The sequence below is a fragment of the Aplidium turbinatum genome, chromosome 3, assembly GCF_918807975.1.
Source record: "Aplidium turbinatum chromosome 3, kaAplTurb1.1, whole genome shotgun sequence".
NCBI classification, from domain to species: Eukaryota; Metazoa; Chordata; class Ascidiacea; order Aplousobranchia; family Polyclinidae; genus Aplidium; species Aplidium turbinatum.
Genome location: NC_137474.1, coordinates 39,797,619 through 39,820,601, shown reverse-complemented (window position 1 = coordinate 39,820,601; position 22,983 = coordinate 39,797,619). Strand labels below are relative to the sequence as shown.

Sequence of the window (22,983 nt, the reverse complement as noted above, 5' to 3'; positions counted from 1 at the left end):
CATCATGCACGTTATAGCATCCGTGTTTTGTCGCTTCTACCTTTTTCTAGACCCCTGCTATGTTTGACATATAATATGTGAAATAAAAACAAACTAAACTGATGTCCACTGCATTTTCGTGAAAATCTGGATCAGTTAAGTTGCCAGGATTGCCAGATATTAAAGCCTAAACATGCACATTTTTGAAAATTGGCATCTTCATACCAAATTGGTAACCCTGCCTGACCGAGGCCTCCAAAAACGCTGTGCTCCTCAATGAAATAACTACGAATTAGGTAAAACTCTTGAACATGATACAATTTTTGCATAAAAAGTTATATTATATTTTTAAAAAAAAAGTAGCCCAATTGGGCGCCAGCCAAACAAACGCGCCCAACGCGAATTTTTGGCGCCTGGAGAAATCAAAAGTAGCCCAATTGGGCGTAAAAGCGCCCAATCTGGCAACCCTAATTGCCTCTACCCAGTGGTCGATTTCGAGTAATGGGTAGTACCAAATTTAAGTCATAAGTAGAGTAGACAACCTGAAACAGACATTGCAGTCGGCTGCAGCGTGGGTCAGGTGTATGTCGGAAGGCGTACAACGATGCACCGGAAGGCGTACACCAGGCCCGTAGCCAGCCAGGGGCCAGGGGGGGCCTCGCCCCCCCTGAAAAAAATTTCGCCCCCCCTGACAAAATTCCAACATTCTCGAGCAACAGTTACAATTGTAATGATTTTGCCCATCTTTCCCGTTGCAGAGCTCCAACCTAGGCCCAATTTACTACAATCGTTTTGTTTAGTTAGGCCTAACAGCTAAGATGATTAAACAATTTCGCCCCCCCCTACCCCCTCCTTTGGCAACCTCAACATGTTCAATTCAACCAAGGCCAACACGTGTTAGGTTGGTAGACAACTTGTCAGAAACTGTGCAAAATAAAAATGTTTTGGGAAAGAATGATAACCTAACAAAGAGGGAATGGTTTTCCAGCAGGCCTACAAACTGGTACAAATTAGGCTATTTGATATCAGCTGTCGCTATTCTCGATACCATATTCTAAGGGTCAGTGATAACCAATTTGTGCAGTGATAAATCGCAAAATGTGCAGTGGTAAAGCAAGTGGTTTTTGAAGACAACGCATACAAAATATAAACCCGTAATCTTTAGCAGTGTTTATTTTTTCTCTTCAATCAGTGTAAATAAATTTTGTTTCTAGTTTTCTAATCTGTAAAGTGTTCAACCTTGCAGCAGATATTGTTACATTTGGATCTAGCACTGCCGTTTGTGAGTGTGGATTCTCAATGTTAACTAGGGTTGACGCTCCCACTAGACGGAGCATGTTACAACCAAGACAGGCAAACTTGGTGCTTATGGCCTTTGAACATTCTGTATCGAAATCTATCGATTTAGACTTGTTTGTGAGACGGTTTGCATCCAACCATCCGCGACTGCAATAGACTAGCTCACGGGTGTATAGGCGGAATGTAATCGTATATATCAAAATCCTCGGCACTAGCTTCTTCGAGCCAGTTAAAGTTTTTGCTCATAACCAGTGGCATAGCCAAGGGGGGGGGGAGGTTGTGGGGGTTGCAACCCCCCCTTTGGCACGCGTGTGACGTACGTCACGATATTGCAAATGATGGTTTCAGTCTCTTTATGTCTCTAAAACAAAGTTTGCTTAACTTTAAACGAAACTGCAAAGAGCGAGTTTTGCCATTAGGCTACCAAACATTCAAATATCTTAGCCTGGAATTAGCAACAAGAAAAGATAGAGACTTGTAGCTTTATTTCCGAAAAATGCCGAAGAAAACATGATCTTATCCTTTTGCTATGCCACCGGACAGCACCATTTTACAGGAATATTCACACCCACATTTTTGTTGAAAATACTCTCAGAATGCACCAAATTCAAAGTAATTTTTCAAAATTTTCTGGGGGAGGCCCCCCAGACCCTCCGCCGCTGGGTGTCACGATAAGCGAAACTCGCCATCACCCCCTCCCCCCCCCTTTCAAAATTCCTGGCTACGCTACTGCTCATAACAAGTAGCCTAACGCTATTATACAATAAGTCAACAATTGCTGTGTTATGTTGGTCATTGTAATATGGTTGCCGTGATTTAACTAGCGAATAAAATAAGAGACCAGTGTTGGGCTTAACACTAATCTGATATATTGCAATTTTTGTGGATAGGCCTACCGGTATTTAAGAGGTTAAAATGCCAAAATCATTTAAATTTTTTCGGCTCCCCCTAACAAAAAGTTGGCCCCCCCTAGCTCTGCGGTCTGGCTACGGCCCTGGCGTACACCGATGCAAGTCCGCTTTCCCGCAATGCAGGATAAAGATAAACAAACAAACAAACAGTAGCCTACCGGTAATTGTCTCTGATTGTACCCTACTATTCTCGCAACTGACGAAATAAAAGTTTTCTTTCTTGCAGAACAACTGTCTTTGAAAGTTTACCTAAAAGCGTTCAGAGAGAAAGAAAAAAAACTTTTATTTTGTCTGTTGTAAAAATAGCACGGTACAATTACGTCTGCCCGGATAGCTCAGTTGGTTAGCGCATGACTTCGTGAACGAAGAGGCTTCAAGATCAAGCGGCGCTGGTTCGACTATCGGGGTTGTGCGCTTGAGCAACGAATAAATCTTGAGTAGTGCCGGTTCAACACAACATTCGACCACACCATTAGACACACAATGTTTACAATAAAACAACACAAGAAAGTTGGGTATAAAACTGAAAAGTTAGTGCACAGAGCTAATTAACATCATTTTTCCATGGGAGCCAACATTACTGAAGGGGGGGCTTCTCTCCCCCTGCGCCCCCCTAGTTACGGGCCTGAATGAGAGTTCAGTTTAAATCCCTTTTACTGCATTGTGAAGTAAGATGGCTCTCAAAAACAAAACTTTAAAAATGCTATTAACGTTGAAAAATGAAGTCGTGGTTTTTCTAACGGAAAAAAAATCAAACTTTGTCCATCATTTCTGCAACGACACCTGACTTTCAAAATTAGCTATTTGTGAGATTTGCTTGAAAAATGGAAAGACCTTATAATTTATCCATCTAAGGAAAAAACACCAATGTTTTTACATTGAAATTGCAAATAATTTGCAAGATTAAACCTTACTTAAACACTGCGAATTTGATTTCTCTCTATCATTCTCTCATTGAAAGCAATCTAAGATATTGCATTAGTGCTTGGAAGCATGGTCATGTTACCATTGTAAACAAGCTGCAAAAAATTTGCAACAAATTCATAAAAATGATCACTAAGCATGAACCACAATACAATGTTGACAGTTTTTTCACAATTGATAACCTTTATACCATCGAAACTGGCAAATTCATGTTTAAACTGAAACATAATCAACTGCCTAAAAATTTTAACTCACTATTTCAACTTAACAGCAACTTGCATCACATATCAACTAGAAGTAGCAATCGATTTTTTCTCCCCTATTACTCGAAAAAGTTAAGCCAACAATCCATCCAATTTAGTGGAGTTAAAGTCTGGAACGATCTCCCTAAACACATTACTGAAATCGAAACCTTTTCATTATTCAGCAGCAAGCTGAAAACCCATCTGCAAACAAAAAATCAAACCGATTAGCATACGTCCATTGTGTAATAGATACCACTTTTGCACATTTAATCTTTCAAGTACGGTAGCCTACTACTGTTTGACACCTAGTAGGCCTATCTGCTTAGCTTATTACAGCTGTCACTGTCGTACATTTGCCATCACCACCTAACACTGTTCAATTTCAATAGGCTGCAATTAGATGCTAATATGTTACCAATGCAATACGCCTTTAATTAGTCGAACTACGTATAATATACTTGTTCACAGAACCTTATAACTCTCTGTTACTTTGTTGTGTAGATTTGTACTTCAACAATGAAGCTGTATCACTCTCCAGAAGTTTGGTTGGAAAGTCATTTAAAAAAACTCCAAAGAAACTCCATCCCGCTCCGATACCGAAGTCACCCGCATGCCATCTAGACCATTCTCATATCATCTTCACTACATTTTTCATCATTCATGATCATCAGTTTAATATCATGCTCAAATAATAAGTTAATTAATCTAAATTCCTGTACCCATCAGTTATCAATTCCTATTCAACATCACACCACTGTCGTTGCTGCGAACACTCCATTTTACTTAAAACGATGCACGGTAGCTACCTACATAGTATTTTGTATATGTAGGCTAATATGTAAATAATATGTTTAATATGTAATAATATGCCGTATGTTCATTGTTTATTCTTAAATGCTCGTGTTGTTGATTTTTCTTTTTTATGTTGGTTGTTAGGTTCAGTCGTCCCCGCGTGGTTTCATCAACTGGCTCACCTCCAGCAGTTGCTTTAGGTATGTGGAGCCAACTGGTTCTTCCAACTAATTCATCTACTTTAAACTGTTAGGTTTGGTGGCCGTGCTTAATTTACTTGCACGTTTTAAACTTTTGTAGTTTTGCCACCTTTTCCTTTTGTTGGTTTTGTTTCCGTTCACTATTTGTAACTTTATCATTGCTGTTGTTTTCCGACAAAAAAAAATGAATTGAAATCAAAAACTTGAAGCGTTCGTTAAAAATATAAACATCTAGAAAGAAGAAGTTAAAAATGATTCATTTGAAAGCTTTTCATCTACTGTAGAGTTTTTGACTAACAGTGATGCGGAACCAAATGTTTAAGCCTGTGGTTATCGACCACTTGTAAAATTTGTTGAAACAGTTTTAAAAGTATTTTCTTCCAGAATTAAACAATGCCAAATTAGATTGGATCCAAAACCTATTTGTAATACAAAAACAAAATACCGAGCACCTCTCTTCCAAATCTTAGGATTAACATGCTGATCTATTTTCTGACTCTACGATGCGGCTTGAATTTTCTGGAAAAAGTTTCACACTTTTTGGCTGGTTAAACTAAAGCAGAATATCTATAGGCCTAATTATCTCACTCAGCAGTGACTGCACTAATGCCGTTTGTGTTCACGCGTCTATGCGAGTCAACGTTATCAAAGATGACGACAATCGCAAGAAAACACTGTTCCAGACTAGGCAAGATTGAAATCGTCTTGAGACCAGCAGTAACAAACATTGAGCAAAGACTAGATTTGCTTTGCAGCAGAAAGCAGTCGCACTCATCACACTGAATTAATGTGTTTTCGGTTAGGCTATGTTTTGTTTCCAATGGGTTAGGGGAAGGTGGGGTGAGTTGAGCAATGGGGTAAGTTGAGCAACCCCTACTTCCGGGAAAACGGAAAAGCTAAAACGAAATTTTCCGTAACCAAGTTATTTTACCCATAATGCCTTTTAAGCCACTGTATCGATCTAAACAACCGGAAGCTTTGTTTAGGAATAATTGCACTTTTTTGAGTTTAGGTGCTTAGGAGTAAATATTTGGCGGCGGCGGAAACTTCTGTTTATTGAATTATTATTAGAGATAGATGAAATTCGTTTTGCAATTGAGGTAGACGTTACATCTGCCTCGGCTTGTAGCCAATAATGCAATATAGTTTTCTAGCAGTTTTTTAAAAAATTAACTTTTTTTAAAAATGGTGGAGATGGGGTAAGTTGAGCAATTGCTCTTGGGGTAAGTTGAGCAGTTGCTCAACTTACCCCAGTAAATAACTTAAGACAGCTGATCAGGTCAAGTCAGCTAATTATCTTGTTTTTTTCTTTCCTTTTCATGTTAAAGCTACAATTGATGTAGGCCTACAGCTACAGGTTACCTTTTCAAATAGATTGCTTGGTCAGTTAAATACAATGCCACGTAGGCTATATATCAAAGAAAATCAAACTGAGGAAACATTCAAGATGCTGTGCTGAGGAGTGCAGCAGATGATATTATAAATGGAAAATCCGTAAATACCACTTCTATATTGATCATGGTATTAATCGGACGACGCTGACTCGTTACATGAATCGAGTGAAGAAGAAGAACGAATGCTGTCGCTGCCGATAATGTGACTTCACTTTATGGCTATGGCAAATTTTCCGCTGCCAACCGTGTGTTCTCTAAAAAGCATGAGGCTGATCTGGCTAAACATACAAAAGAACTTTCCGATCAATTCCATGGTTTATCCTTAGCAAAGCTGCGATTCTTAGCTTTCGGATTTGCAATAAAGAATGATCTCCCTGGAATGATATAGCCTACTTGTCTCTCCAAGCTGGCATACTAACAGAACAGCAGGTATGCTGCACTGCAACTAATTAAAGTGATGTTATGAAATATTCTAACGCCATACTTGTGAATGCCCTTAAGCTTTAAAATTAAACTGAATGTTAGTTTGTTGCATCTTAAGGTGTATATTTAAAAGGGAGTGACTGCGGCATTTCTCCGATTGTTATGCCCCAATATAATATATTTTTTCCTACTTTATCGTTGACCGAAGCTTGACACTTGAACAGTGTTACCAGTTGGGTTAGGGTTAAAGTAGGGTTTGAGTTGGATAGTAGCCTAGGGATAAATGGAAATTTTAAGTGGCAACACTACACTTGAAGTTGTGTGACCGACTATCGGTGAAATTAAGGCTTTTTATTTAAAAAGTATATTGTTGTATATTGTTGTATTGTTGTTATATATATTGTATATATATATATTGTTATATATATATATATATTGTTGTTATACTAATGGAGTTTTTTTTTGTTTTATTATCTTTATCCTGCACTGCGGGAAAGCGGACTTGAGCGCTATGCATCGGTGTACGCCTTCCGACGTACACCTGACCCACGCTGCAGCCGACTGCAATGTCTGTTTCCGGTTGTCTACTCTACTTATGACTTAAATTTGGTACTACCCATTACTCGAAATCGATCACTGGGTAGAGGCAATTATCGTAAAGTTTCTTGCCCAGAGAAACAACAGCAAGTGCGGGTGGCTGGAGTCGAACATGCAGGCTCTCGACTGCGAGCCCAACGCGCTAACCACTCGGCCACTGCTGCCGCTGCGGAGTATACTATAATGGAGTACTATAATGGAATACTATAATGGAGTATACTATAATGGAATACTATAATGGAGTATACTATAATGGAGTACTATAATGGAATACTATAATGGAGTATATTTGTGAAGTGAGGCTAATGACTGTTATTGACATGTTCTTGTCATATGGATTCTGTTTTCATTAAACGTTACTGCTAAAACAAAGTTGTAATGGCCGGAGAGTATTGTAGCGACTGTATACGTTCCCACGATGTAGTAACGCGTCAAACAGCGTTAATTAAATGCCAGAACGAAGAAATAAGTAATTCACATAGGAAACTGAGCAAGTAAAAAGTAACCATCTAGATGGCCGGCTCCGGCCGCTTTAACATCAGGTGCAACCCCTTTTCTTCTCTTGCATTACGTCATCAGTCTGCAAGAGATTTTTCCAAAAACTCCTCACTATAGCCTAACATTTAAATAGTTTATATGGTGATATATTTAAAACTGGGGCAACCACTCCCCTCCCTAGATACGAACACTAAAAACATATTCTGAGTGGTAAATCAATGGCTCAGTTGCAATAAAAACATGTATTATTACTACGGTAACTCTGCAACTTAAGAAATTGAAGTTGACTTGATTTCTTATTAATGTGAGCAATCAACGCCTTAATTCATTGTTGCTCAACTTACCCCACTATTGCTCAACTTACCCCACTATTGCTCAACTTACCCCATGCTGTTGCTCAACTTATCCCATGAAAAAAAGGGTGGGGTAAGTTGAGCAACTTTTACAAAACTACTCAGATCAGGTGAAGTATAAGTGACAAGAAATTTTTTTTTGCTTTGAAGCAGGGCCAATGAGCATACATCCATGACAAAAATATTCTCTGAAGCGTGACACATTTTCAAGAAACGCGTTTTTATAAAAACCTGCTCAACTTACCCCACCTTCCCCTACGTGTAAAGCAGTAGCGTACCTAGGGTATGGCAGGCATGGCTCGAGCCATGGGCGCCACATTGATAGGGGCGCAAAAATCGGTTGGTAAAAATTAAAATTTGTGACTTACACTTTCTTCAAAATTTAATTTGCGCTCAATACAAAGATCAAAAAGGAGTCTCTCTTTTACTGTAGCCATTGTTGAACAATGAAATTGTGTCGTTGCAAAAGCGGCATTGTGCCCGCTTGAGCAACGCATTTCATGACTGCTCTTCATTCAGCGGCATCTAGTGAGTGGAATAATTCCCTGGCAACAACACTTCAACAATAGGAAAACTTCACTCTGCCAATCTTGGTAACCGGCCCTGCGTCAAGAACCTCTACAAGTATGCGAAACTACCAGGAATAACGAATCAAGGCTTTGCCAGTCCGAGGATAAAGATTAAAAAAAACAGCTTAGAAGTGTAGCCTAGCACCAGAACTTACTTATTCATTTTTATAAGAATTTATAAATCTAATGTGTTGTATGACTTCAATTTGGCCTGACCAGAGCACTCAGTCTGTTCTGAGAAGAAATTAGCATTAAAGTATTATTGAGCCTATAAGCATGATTATATGAAATTTTGAGATCATGAATTCGGCTAGGTATGATTTATTTTTACGTGCTGTGCTGGCGCTGCCTAGCACATAGCAGTCTGAAGTTTTGAGGTTCATTCACAACTTCACAAGCTGTGCTTTATGAATAGGCTATACGGTACGTACTTTTACCTAACTTCCTCAAGTTATCAAACGGATAAAAAGAACTCAATTAGTAGTAGAACACACCAATGTTGGGATTGGGAATGATTCGCTACCAGTTTCTTCAATCTTTAATTACCATACAACCCAACGGTCACAAAACCCTTCTACGCGCCAACAAATGTCGGCGACAAATTAAATTAATCAACATTAGTTTTTGAAAAAATCTGCCGGACTTGGGTCGTTTTATTTTTATCCACAGTTATTCGACAAAAATACCCGTAGCCTATCTATTATAGGTCGGTCACCGCAGGTCGCATCAACACAGCGCTCTATTGAGATGAATTTTAAGTAGGCCTAGTCTATACGTAAAAGATTATGAAAACATTTTTTCCATGTAGGCTTGTATATTATGATTATAGACCAAGCCTATTTTTTAATTTAACTTTTATTTGTTAACCTTTTTAATTCCAAATAATTATAAAATAATTATAATTTATAAGACACAAAGCGAAGCATTCTATCATAATGATTAGCTCCGCAAACAGAACAAAACTTCCACGACGAAACAATCTCACGTGACTGCCTTTGAACTTACTGTAATAAAACGGCAATAACACATTTATTTTTTTCGTGATTTGTTCATAAAAGACTTGTATGCAATTTTCAACTTAAATTGTTAAAAAGGGCGCACATTTAAACTTTGCCATGGGGGCCATTTTGCATAGGTACGCCACTGGTGTAAAGTAGCAGGTTTCGAGTATCGGTAGCTTGATGCTACTCTAGTTTCTTTCGAATTAAGCCTTTTAATAAATACCACAAATGTATATTTCGCACTGTTTGTCATGTTAGCCACTTTAACAAGTCGAAATTCTGCCACTGAAATTGACTAGAATGAAACCGCCAACCAATCATAAGCTACGGTTTAAATGACGTAAAAAATGGCGAAAAGAAGATCATAGAAAGCAAATTAAGTGATGGATTTTTTGTCAGCTGGTTGGCTTAGGGGTTAGGGCTAGAAAGTAGTCATTTCATTGACGCGTGTTCGATTCTCACCACTGCTATTGCTCTTTTTCTTCTGTAATTACCAAATAAAATTCAAAACAAGCATTAACTCTCTGGATGAGTGTTAGAAGGGTCACAATTGGACGGTAGCCTCTTATAACACGTTCTGATTGGTTGGCGGTTGCATTGTAGTCAATTTCAGTGGCAGAATTTCGACTTGTTAAAGTGGCTACCGTTTGTCATGTCTACTGTAAAGGGTCGCGGAAAACTTTAGGAGATTAAAAGGGGTCGCGAGCAAAAAAGTTTGGGAAGCTCTGGTAGCCTACCATCGATGGATCTGCATGTAGGCTACTTACGCGTGGCAGACAAGGCCAGGTTATCTCCACAAAAAAGCCCCAGTTAGCAAAAGTTACCTGCTTTATATCAGTTTAATGGCGATCAATGATAAAAACACAAGATATGTTGCCTGGATTCAGATTTGCTAGTCACAACATTCCACAAAATTATAGGCTGCTAACACATGTGGAAATTGGAATTTGAATCGGCCCCAGGAAAAATACTTTGGTCTGGTTAGGTTACGTATTTTTACAACAGATAGCCTATATACTAGGCTACCATTAAAAAAGTTTTTTGTTTTTGTTTCAAGAAAATCATCTGTAAACGATCGCACAAAACATGTACAGTATCAAGAAACAACTGGTTTAAATTTTGTTGCTGGCTTATTTCTTACACAAATAGACCTATATCTTCACGATCATGTGCACGTACGAAATCGTAGGCTATCAACATGCTGTCTAGAACATAATGTCTACATTTCATACAAAACAATTCATAAAAACAACAAATGGAAACGCTTATCTTAAGCATATAAAATATTTGAGTAACACAAGACAAAAAAAATCAAGATATTTTCATGTCACCAAAACAAGAAAATTGTTTTGGTGACATAAAAATAATGTAACTTGCCAACAAAAAATCTGAAACAACGCGCAATATATCAGTCTCAATTCAGCATACACGACTCGTAGGTTGGGACCATGTATTTGATGTTGATAAAAGCATCTTCGCCGCCATGTCTCTCAAAAGCCTCCAGAGTTTCTTGTATCAAATCTCCAATGTTCTCTCTTTTTTGTTGGCTGTAATCGATTCCATCACCAGAGTTGCCTGCAGAAATTTCGATTTATATATTCGAAGGAGAGTGTGGTAACTGGTCATTGGGAAGGTAATTTGGGCCCGGTGCTAATAAAATCCTCAGCCACCAAATCAAGACACTTCTTAGAAAAACGCACTAGGCCTATATCCAAAGAATAAGCAATGGTTTCTTCAAGTACTCGGGCTCCTTGGAAATGATACGCGCTTGAAATCATTCCGCGCCCGGGTCTTAAAGTAGTTCCCAAACCCCCCTGTTAACGCTACTGGTGGTAAGAACCCGTAGTAGCCTAGGCTAGCGGACAGCTGTTCTGGCCTTTGAGCAAGCGTTATCAGTGACTAGCAAGTGTTCAGCTTTGTGCTGAAAGCCCCAAGGCCAGAAGGTAGAACTCTTTTTTGCATCAATAGCCCACTGTTGGAAGAAGGGTTCTTCTTAGCTATCAGCCCTATAGGCTAGCATTCACTCGATTGCACGTATGGCTATAGCTACTATATCTAGTATCTACCTAGTATCAAACATGCAGAATTATATGATACTTCAATAAAGTTTTGTGATTGCCCTGTAAAAAAGAATTCCCAGCTTAGCTGGGGCCAGGGATTGTCGAGATATTTGATTATTGTACCTTATGTTAGATCTGCATTGTGGCAATATCCTACCCCAAGCACCAGTCGCGCTACAACTAACTCGCAAAATTAGTTGATCCCTTTTACATCGATTCAAAGTTTGCAGTCCAAAAATTGTTCTGTCAAAACACACTTACGGTTCCAGTTCTTGAATATGTTGAAGATTGGCAGGATCTGCCGGTAGTAAGGCACAAGTGCTTCACCAACCATTTCTCCAGAAATAACAAGGTGCTGGAGAACTTTCAAGGTCGTGCAGATGACTGGCCTACTTCTGGTATTCAGAGCATCTGCAAACGTGATAATTTTCAAAACATCTTTTCTTGTAAAGCTGTCAAAAGATCCCACTAGAGTGTCAAGTAGGTATAAGTGTATATTAGAATATTTAGGGCGCACAGTCACACCAATTGAACAGAAATATTCTTCTTTCAAAAGTTACGTATATAATTTGATTGGAATGAAAAGTTTAGGCTACCATTAAAAAAGATTATACGAATAATGAGAGTTGAAGTTATCTTGTAAAATTCAATCAGTCATATCACTGTTATTTCTATGCGATAGCGGTGTGACTTAGTCCGTAACTTTCAACTATAAAACAAGCACTAGGTTCAGGTGGGTAGGTAGAAATCTCAGGCTAGGTTATGCAATGTATTGAGAAAAAGATACGCTTATAAATGTTTTTATTCTCAGCGAAGCCAATTACTCCAGACTAGTCTAACAGAACTCATAACCAAGCTAGTTACAAATAAACAAAACACAATTTTGTTTCAAATCTGAAAACAGCATTTTTCTTCTGGTTATTTTGCAAAATAGGTAAAAAAATCACGAAAACCAATAAGTGTTGATAAGTGTGATAAGTGACCAAGGTTTCCCAAACTTTTTTGCTCGCGACCCCTTTTAATCTCCTAAACATTTTTGCGACTCCTTACAATTAGAATGATAAACCGTGCAACATATACATTTGTGATATTTATTAAAAAAGCTTAGATCAAACGAAAACCAAAAGCAATTTACCGGCACTCAATTCAGTTTGTTTTTATTATTTTATTTTTTTTCTGACCATCACAACGAAGTCTATGGGCACTGGGCAGCCTACTGGAAACAAAACAAAAAAGCAAATACATTGATTCAGTGTGATGGGTGTGACTGCTTTCTGCCACAAAGCAAGTCCAGCCGTGGCTCAGTGTTTGTTAATGCAGGTCTCAAGGCGGTTTCAATGAAAACATTTCAAATAAATCATTTTTTAATTTTGGATACCAGATGTTCAATTTTTTGATGAATGCATCATTTTTTGGTTAGAATGCAAAATATTGATGTTTTCTCCTAGGAGGGACAAATTAAATTCGTTCAGTTTTTCAAGCAAATCTCACATTTGGCATAATTCCAAAAGCTAGATGTCATTGCGAATATGGTGGACCAATATTGAATTTTATTCTGTTGGAAAAATCACGATTTCAGTTTTATTAATTGGCTAGCCATTTTAAAGCTTTGACTTTTAAAAGCCACCTCACTTCACGATGCAGTAAAATAGTTTTTAACTCCGATTCCATTTTCACCTCATAAATTTACAAAAATACAGGCAGCCTGTTGAGTGCGCGACTCTTGATAAAGTAAATAACTGTCACGGCGTCTCGCACAGAAGTGTTTATATGCTGTATATACCTTGTGCAAATTGGTGCAGCCTACTTTCTGCGACCCCTGAAATTCGTTACGCGAACCCTTCGGGGGTCGCGACCCCCAGTTTGGGAAGCCCTGGTGTAGACTATAGACTATGGAAACTATCTTAGCCTCAGAAGTTTTACGCCATTTGGATGAGGTGATTCGTTAACTCTTAATCTCATTACGGTGTAACGAAAAGTGGTACCACTCTAAAAAAGAAAGAGATTTAAATAGTTTTGTTATTAAATGATTTATACGATGCGTTAATTAAACGTGTGAGCCACCCTAGGCCAAACGCAGTATTTTTTTTCGTATTTTAACAAAATGACTAAAAAAAACTTACTTTTAATAGGAATAATGAGTTGTGGAATCACAGGTAAAATCTTTGAGCCTCCATGCTCCAGCATATCATGAACACCTTGCCTTGCAAAGAACTCGCAAGGATGAATGACCTCACACAAACCGTCAAAAAATAGTGGAAGATAGTGATGATAATCTAGCTTTTCGATTTCAACCTGAAGAATGGATTACGTTAATAATGCATGCTAAATACTATAGTTGTATATTGGCCTTTCTGTCAATGCTCATTCAATAACATAAAAGTGCAAGCAAAAATAGAAGCGTTGTGTATTTGTTTATAACTGCAAGTAATGCAGATTGAGAGTTTTAATAGGAACACAAAACGCCAGTCAATCATCGCAAGCTTGGGGTAGTAAAAGTAGGAACCCTTTGCCTGGACACTTCCAACGACTCTTCATATTATTGATTGAGCATTGCTGAAGAAATAAATAATGCAAGATGTGGTAAGTGTTAGGCTACTATTTATTGCCAACATTAATTAATTATCAATACAAGCAGTTTGGGAAATTACCCATATACCCAATGAATAATTGATTTTGTTCAAGTATGGAAAAAATATAACCAAAAACAAAATAGCTTTGGAAGAGAAGTAATTCTGCAATACCATAGATCAAGGGTCACCAAACTACGGCCCGCAAACTGATTTTATCCGGCCCACCACGTGCTGCGGAAATAACAGCTGCACTACAACGGTTAAGGAAAAAAGTTATCAAACTTTTTGTAAAGGACTGGCGTTGCTGTTTATCATTAGGCCACCACAAATGGGGACAGCCTAGGCCAAATTTGGAAAGATGTAATGTTTTTTCAAGATCACGATGCCCTGTTGTGTATCACAGCAGGGGATAACTTTTCCAGCAACCTTTCGATTTTCATCACAACTTTGCTTTTCCACCGCTGACTTTGTTATTTACTGTGCTCAACTCAAGTCAATGGAGATTCTAAATAGTTGTATATCTTTTCGCAATTTGCATCCGGCCCGCAGCTGTTAATATTGCAGCAATCCGGCCCTCAGAGAAAAAAGTTTGGTGACCCCTGATAGACAGATGACAAACACTTAGTTCAACTGGGTAACATTGATTAAAAAATACTGCAATAAACTAACACAATAACATAACATCAGAAATCCAAACGTTATCGGCAAAACTCTCTGCCCTCGTCCGAAAACAACCTAATACATCATCATCATCAACCAATTTTGAATACACAGGCCATAATTAATCCTCATGTTGAGGGTCTTCCGTCTGGCCTGTCTGTCCGTCGATAGGAAAGTCTTCCTCTCCACACCTTGCGGTCTGTTGGGTTGACAGAATCCATGTTTAAGGCTAATAGGTCACGCTTAACAAGTTCTGTCTAAGAAAGTTTTAGTCTACATTGATCCTGCTGTGCTGCAACGTCGACGTATCTGACCTGAGAGATCCAGCTATTGCTGCGCTCAACGTGACCAAGCCATCTCATTCTGTCCAATTAAAGGACTTCACCAATGTCTTTTATTTGAAAACTGGATAAAAGGGTCTCAAATTGGATGTTGTCTTCAGGCTTGGCCAGGCAGGTCCATCTTACCATCGCTCTGTCATTACTTAGTAGGCGCTTGATAGTGCTTGCTAATGTTGCCCGCGTTTCAGAGCCACAAAATATAACTCACATAGCTGGAGAAAACTTAACTTCTGATTGCAGCAGCAAGTTGCTTGCTTGTTAGGATAGGGAAGAGTTCTCTGAACTTTTTCCAGGCTGACTTGCACCGCGTTGGCTGCAAGCTCACACCCCTCCAAAAGACATGATATCTCCAAGGCAACGAAAGTTAGCTACCAAGTCAAGTGTGCCGTCTTCAACCCGTCTTGAACCTCAACCCGTCTTGAACCACAACTTCAAGTGTGCCGTCTTGAACCTCAACCTCGCTTACTGGCCTCCCGTCAATGGGTCTTGCTGTGGCCTGACAGCATTGGCATAAGTAATGTTGGTCCGGTCTGAGTGGGCCTTTTATTTCTGTACGATTCTTGTGGACCCAGTAAGAGCAATTGGTGCAGAAGATCGAGTTTCTTCCGGTTCCACTAAGGCATACCAAGCAAGGATGCTTTCCTGATATTCTCAGAGAGTTCACGTCGGGACCAAAATTATTACTTTGGTCTTTCCCATGTTCACTCTTAGGTCCTTTTCTTCTATTCCCTTCTTCCAGGATATGGTTCTGCCACATCTGAACAAATAACTATAAACACATCACTGTAAAGTAACTATTATTCACAGTCATTTGATTTTTGTTCAGATGTATTAAGCTATTTTCTGACCAAGGCAAAGACTTTTATCAAAAACAGTCGAATTTTTTATGATGTCATTGTGTTAGTTGATTGTAGTATTTTTGGAACAACTTTATTCAATCCAAAAAGTTGTTCTCTGTCTTAAGTAAAAATAGAACTGTAGCCTAAAATGCATCGTAAAAGTTTTTAAATTTGATACGACTACAATAATCCAAACACTTTGAAATTTACTTTACAAATGACAAATTTTGTATATCATACAACGTTTTCAATCACCTTCCACGCTATTCTGTTTCCTTTTGTGTCATGCTCAAGGGCAATAGGAAAGTCACCACGTTCATAAAACTTTCGGAAAGCTGTAGGCTTAGCGGGGCGTTCTTGAAATGCACCAGCAGAAGGAGGGCCAACCACCTGCACAAAAGTAACACAAAAAGTGTTGTTTACCACAGTATGACGATCTTGTACATAAATTTCAGTTAAATGTGATTGAACCGACAAAGTGACATTACTTCAATCTGTAAAGCAGCTACTTACGAATGTGAGCTATGGTCCTAATCAAAAAACTGCATTGTTGACAAAATTTTTGAAATGTTATCATGCACAAAGCATATAGGCAAAGCACAGCACAAAGCCTTTCGTCATCATCATCTGATCATTACAGTAAGGTAACTCCTTTCATCGAGGGTTAGAGGCATGGCTTACTTAATACAGGCCTTGCCATCGTGCGAGCTGGAGGCGAACAAAAACTCATGTCTATAACTTGCTAAACACACTTTTCAAGGCTTGTTTGCCCTTTTGTGTTGTGCTTGTATTTGCGTTACTGACGTTAAATCAACGTTAATAATAGCAGATTATGCTGGACAAGAAATATTGTTTTCTTGTGTGCACTTGTACTGTTTCATTTAACACCTTTTCTTTCACTATGTGCTTTATTTAAATGTGTCATTCATTGTAAATCGAACATAGAATGCATATAACTTATCAATTAAATTAAAAAAAAAATTTGATTATTATTTACTGATATGGTATCAATCGAGCAGGATTTAACAAAATGGGCAAACAAGTCTTGAAAAGTGTGTTTAGCAAGTTATAGACATGAGTTTTTGTTCGCCTCCAGCTCGCACGATGGCAAGGCCTGTATTAAGTAAGCCATGGTTAGAGGCAATGAAATGTCAAGTTTCTCTGTTGTGAGATTTTTCTATTGCAGTTTTGTAAACTACCTTTTGTAGCAGACCAATATTTGTCACCAAATGTGCTGTTGGGTACGTTATTTTAAAAACCACCCGCATGACAAATGCAATTAACATTTTTTGTTCCTTTATAGAACCTAACAATTTTTATATCATAAACAGTAGCATTGATGTAGCCTACCATTGAATATAATTATACCACTGTCTCAATGCACATTGTTAGAAACTAAAGCTTATACATATATTTCACTACTTATATTGTAATCGATATCACTTTTGTATAAACATGCTTACCTTAGAATTTTTCATATAAGCTTTTAATGTAAATCCTTTAGCCTGTAGGCTTTGATTTTGGCATGCGGCAGCAGACATTTTGTGATCTTATTTATAATCTTTCCTATCCTATATGGGTATACCTAATATTATAATTATGTTAATAAACAAACACTTATTTCTGTATTCAAAATACAGTTGATTTCTGTTAAGAAATTAATTTTGTATCACACTACTACCATGAAATCTAACAAATAATTTATTTTTTCTATATTATAAAATTGATGTAACTTTTTTTATTGAAGGCATATTCAATAGATTGAGATAGCCGCTTTGAAAGCAAAATTCAATTCCAAGTAGTTTTAAAAACTGGTGGGTTTAGATTGCTAATACGGGGGCACAAACTCAACTGACCCTGTTAAAAATTTGGTTTTGAGTAAAGTCATCACAATTAACTTTAGTCAAATGTTTATTTTTAAACAAGGTTTATAAACTTTGACCAAACATAGCATGGTACATTTTTGTTGAAACAGCAAAGTTACAAAAATTATTGTCTGTTTAATAAGTTAAATAGCAAAAAACAGTAAAGTAAGAAAAAAGATTATTTTCAGAAAGTTCATTGTGCATCACTGGGCAGTGGGTACTGGGAGGCTATAATAGTTCACTGGAACAGAAAATGTTTTTTTCAACACAATCAAAATTTGTTCAATATTAGCAAGGCTACTTTTGTAATCATTTGGACCAAAAAAGAATAATTTACACTGTTTTACAAAATAAATCAGTAGATTAGACATAATACAATGGTTATGCGTCAATTCAAAGTCGACAATAATTGATTTATGATAAAGACAATAACCCTAACACTAACATTAACCCTTCGTCTTTGAATTGTCGTGATACCTATGTTTAAAAAAAGGTATATCATACAATACCTATGTTTAAAAAAAGCTATACCTATAGGATAGGTATACAATACCTATGTTTAAGCTATACCTATAGGTACAATAGCCTACCTATGTTTAAAAAAAGCTATATCTATAGGTATACAATACCTATGTTTAAAAAAAGCTATACCTATAGGTATACAATACCTATGTTTAAAAAAAAGCTATATCTATAGGTATACAATACAGATGTCTAAAAAAAGCAATCTAAATCAAACCAATTAAAATATTCATGTTTTTACGATTCTTCAAGCTCTTCTGTTTGTTATAATACGTCTCAAATCTTATTTGTTTTTGCGACTTACAATTGAAGAAAATTCTCTGGGGTAAAATAATAAAACACTAGGTACATGTAAACTTATAAGACATGCAGCATTGCAGCAACCTATGATGAGCTTCCATTAATTGTGAGAATCTAGTAATTATTTCCACAAAGATTCTAGGAAACAAATGTTTGATTTTTCAAATTGCATAATGCTTTTTAAACACCAGATGACACATGTGCATTTTCATCATTATTATTTTTTCAGCATTTGAATCCCCTGTTAACTGGTAGTTGATCTAATTTTACAAAATTAAAGTGTAAAAAAGACAATTGACAAAACTTAGTCTTTCAATTTTCTTCTAAGAAGGGTTAGTCTTCAGTCAACAAGCTTTCTAAAGTTGGATTAAGTAAACTTGCAAACCTCTTGTTTTTAATGACATTTTTTCTGACTTGACAATAATATTTTAAACACTTTCAGACAAACAAGTTTTCGTTTATTTTGAACTCTTTCAAAAAAAAAACTTTATTTTAAAACTTGCAAAGTCCTTTGGAAATCAGTTCTAAAATTCACTTGTAATCTAATCATTTAAATTCATGAGTCAATGCAATAAATGCGTTTGTAACTCATCACTTCTAACCCATTTCATTGAAGTATATTTTTGCAATGCTGTGCATTGGTTCTGCTGGTATTCAGGGCTAATCACATCAACAACAATAAATCTTAAAACCCTGCAAACATGTAACACTTGAACTTCAAATACAAGTAGGCCTAGGTTAAACAATGTTTGTTTATTTTTTTTATCAGGATTGATATTTAATAATAAATAGTTTTTTTCAGACCATGCAATCTATAGGAAATAAATAAAATATGCAAAACAAAAATCATAGATTTGAGATGATATGAAGAGTTCATTTTGTTCAAACAACTATGGTAACCAGTAAAAAATTGAAACATTACCGATCAAGGAATTTTGATACCTCTGTTGTGTCATGGCAGCCATTGGATGCAACCTAATTCGTACCCTGAACAATTTGTACCCTCATTTCGTTCCCTGAAAAAATTAAGAAAAAAATTTAAAAAAGCTAAAATAGCACACGAATCAGAATTTCCGCTTAACCCTAGCCCTAACCTTAACTTTAAATTTTTTGCAGACACTCTGATTAGCAACTTCGGCTTTGTTGCGTTCAGCGACTTCGGCTTTGTGCTATTTTTTCTCGCGATCTTTTCAGGGTACGAAATGAGGGTACGAATTAGGTTGCACCCACAGCCATTAAGATTAGGTAACAGCATGCATTGTGTTAATGGAATAAAAAAGGTAGTTTGATTTATGATGGCAGTCAGACCTCATCAGGGAGGCAACAATACAGTTTGATGACGATTCTCCTCTTCCAACAAAAGAAAAAATTATTCATTATTTGTATTTTCATAACAATGTATCAAGTCAAGCAGCACTGGTTCAATTATCACAGTGTGTGCTTGAGAAGCGCATTTCAAGGAGTGCTCTCTGTTCAACAGTACCATATCTGGTGAATGGATAATACAAGACAACAACACTTTAACAAGCGGAAACTTTACTTTGTTAAACTCAGTGACCGGGTACGAGGTAGGCTATGTGTCAGTGACTCAAAGCCTCTACAAGTATGCAAAACTGCCAGAATTAAGCTGTCAAAGAAGCTTTCTCAGTCTGAGGATAAAGATTCAATCAGTGTTATGGTGTTTCACAAGAGTTAATTTTCACAACTTCATAAATGCTATAACATTTGAGCAAATGCTTTGTTTACTGCATTTCATGTGTATTGGATTATCATTACATAACCGCTAGTTGTATAGAGATTAACAGGTGATAAACATTCCACAGAAAATCTTGCAACTAACTACACCTTCTGTTATAAACTGACTGAAAAAGATTCTTGCAAGATAATTTTACCACACATTTAAATGTGTTGACCCAACCTGTACAAAATCAACTAGTTAGATATCTTTGTTTTATAGTTTCTATAGATGTATTTGGTTATTTGAAGAGAGTGTATTGGTGGATAAAAAATAACCAGTTATGGTTTATGTAGAAACTGAACAATGTAGGTTCAGAAATATTCTTAGCAACTGCTACACTTTCACAAAACTATCTCATAAAAAGCTATCACACAGCTTGCAACTGCTAAATTTTTATGAAAATTTAGTGAAACCACAATTAATAGTCATCCAAAAAAAACACTAATTTTGCCAACCTAGTAAGAAAATACCGGTATATATGGTTACAGGATGTTACGCTATTATGTTTTCAATTTGCTTTCTATAGTTTTCCTCTGAAGTAGTTGCTACGCGCAACTAAAGTGTTCATTCTTCGTTACGCTTTAGTGGGTTCATAGAAATCTCTTTTACAAGTCAGGCGCGAATCTAAGAGTTTTTTTCGGGGGGGGGAGCAGAAAATTTGAAAATCAATTAAAAAGAAAGAAAAAGCTAAACAGATATGAACAATGATACTACGACATATACGATATACTAGAAAATAGACATTAAAACAACCGTTTTCATCAATTGTGATGCCGAGGGACTAATATCAGCTGTTTAGAAGCATATCAAACCATTTGATACGGAAACATACAATTTTTCACAAAAATTTCGGGGGGGCCCGGGCACCCTGGGCCCCCCCATAAATCCGCGCCTGGCAGTAGCCTATCCTAACCTCTACATGTAGCTCCACACAAAATGAAATTTACATGACTTTTGACTCTTTTTTTATTTCTTTAAAAGTAATGTCTAAAAAGACATTATTGTCCAAAAAGAATGTCTAAAAAGACATTATCTGTTGTTGAATATATTTGTACCGGTTTATATTTGTACCGTATACTATTTTTTGCAGCAGACAAAATAAAAGGTTTCTCTCTCTCTCTATTAAAAGTAACTACGGACAGTGGCCAGTGTTTCGATCTTCCGATCTCTTCAGCGTAGTAAAGTGAAAGTGGAAAGTTGTCTTGAAGTTTTGAAATGATGGTTTCTAACTTCTAAGAGTGATTTTAATAAGCCAATGAAAATAGATTTAATTTTTAATTTCAGACTCCAGCAAACCGTAATTTTACTACCAGCAATTAGAAAGTGTGATTTATTTGAAAAAAGTTGTGCTGAGCAATGAATGGAATTTGTTAAAAATAAAAAGTCGAGAAAAAGATAAAAATTTGTCACTAAGCTAGGACAGGGGTCACCAAACTACTGCCCGCGGGCCGAAACCGGCCCGCGAACTGATTTTATCCGGCCCGCCACGTGCTGGGGAAAAAGCAGCTGCACTGCAACTGTTAAGAAAAAAAGTTATGAAAAATAAATGTAGCCTACTTCCCTTGGCATTAGCAACCGTCTTTGGCTTTGCCTTTTTGTGTAGGCCTAATAGAGACTTATTTGTTAAAATTGTTCGTTCTTATAGTTCGTTGTTGTATGTTGAATTTGCACATTTTTCCACCAGGCAGCCTACATGTTGGTGTTCTGTTTTTATCATTAGGCCACCACAAATGGGGACAGCCTAGGCCAAATTTGTAAAGATGTAATGTTTTTTCAAGAGCACGATGCCCTGTAGTGTATCACAGCAGGGGATAACTTTTCCAGCAACCTTTCGATTTTCATCACAACTTTGCTATTCCACCTCTGACTTTGCTATTTATTGTGCTTAATTCAAGTCAATGGAGATTCTAAATAGTTGTATATCTTTTCGCAATTTGCATCCGGCCCGCAGCTGTTAATCTCGCAGCAATCCGGCCCTCAGAGAAAAAAGTTTGGTGACCCCTGAGCTAGGACAACATGTTTGACGGTTTTCATATAGGCTATTGGTAGAAATGTTTAATTTAATTGTAGGGAGCATGATCTACTACAACTATTACTTTATTGCCGAGTAGGCTAGTTTAAATTGGTTGGTTAGTAGCCTATCAAATCTTTATCCTCGGACGGACAAAGTCTTGGATAGGTTATTCCTGGCAATTTCGAATACTTGTAGAGGCTTTAAACCACTGAAGGCTAGTTACCGAGATTGGCAAAATGAAGTTTCTAATTGATCAGGTGTTGTTGCCGCCTGCCGGAAAATTATTTCATTTACTAGATGCTGCTGAAAAGAGATCAGTTCTAAAATGCGTTGCTCAAGCGCACACCCCGAGAGCCAAACCAGCGCCACTCAATCTTAAATCGGGCGCTTAACTACGGAGCTGAGGGGAATTAGGACTAACTGACCTAAAACTGATCATGGCTTATCAGGTACTAAAATCTTGGCTGCGCGATTTCCTCTCCTCCTGCCTGCACCACCTAAAAACACCAAAACTTGGAGACGAGCTGACGTCATGGCCATTCCAAAGCCCATCAAGCCCCTGGATGACGCTAGGAGCTACCGTCCTATCTCACTCCTATGCATACCCTATAAAATCCTCGAAAGCTCATCCACACCCGAGTCGATCCAATCATCGACCCACTCTTACCACCAGAGCAAGCAGGTTTTCGCCGTGGCCGATCAACTGTAGAACAGGTCACTCGCATGAGCCAAGACACAGAGGACTGTTTTGAAGAAAAGAAAAAGGCTGGTGCCGTATTCATTGATCTCACTGCAGCATATGACACAGTGTGGCACCGCGGCCTCGCCTGCAAACTTCTTCACCTTCTCCCCGACCGGCACATGGTCAGAATGGTTATGGAGCTTG

At 37.5% G+C, this 22,983-nt stretch overlaps 1 protein-coding gene across 1 annotated transcript; it reads right to left on the bottom strand.

Moving 5' to 3' along the window:
* Positions 1 to 10,005: 10,005 nt before the first annotated feature.
* On the bottom strand, positions 10,006 to 17,277 carry LOC145767151 (parkin coregulated gene protein-like). The gene is made up of 5 exons (XM_082578914.1): positions 17,122 to 17,277; positions 15,914 to 16,048; positions 13,369 to 13,540; positions 11,507 to 11,656; positions 10,006 to 10,760 (listed from the first exon to the last, which is right to left on the bottom strand). Exons 1-5 carry the CDS (start codon positions 17,197 to 17,199, stop codon positions 10,600 to 10,602), a joined length of 696 nt encoding a protein of 231 aa, XP_082435040.1. The 5' UTR covers positions 17,200 to 17,277; the 3' UTR covers positions 10,006 to 10,599.
* Between the last annotated feature and the right edge of the window lie 5,706 nt (positions 17,278 to 22,983).

What these genes read in the sequence shown, in the direction of transcription:
- LOC145767151 (XM_082578914.1), bottom strand. Translation starts at nt 17,199, where the DNA reads ATGTCTGCTGCCGCATGCCAAAATCAAAGCCTACAGGCTAAAGGATTT. An exon ending in ACTCATTATTCCTATTAAAA is followed by an intron (nt 11,657 to 13,368) that starts GTAAGTTTTTTT and finishes TCACGTTTGCAG; the next exon opens with ATGCTCTGAATACCAGAAGT. An exon ending in CATATTCAAGAACTGGAACC is followed by an intron (nt 10,761 to 11,506) that starts GTAAGTGTGTTT and finishes AAATTTCTGCAG; the next exon opens with GCAACTCTGGTGATGGAATC.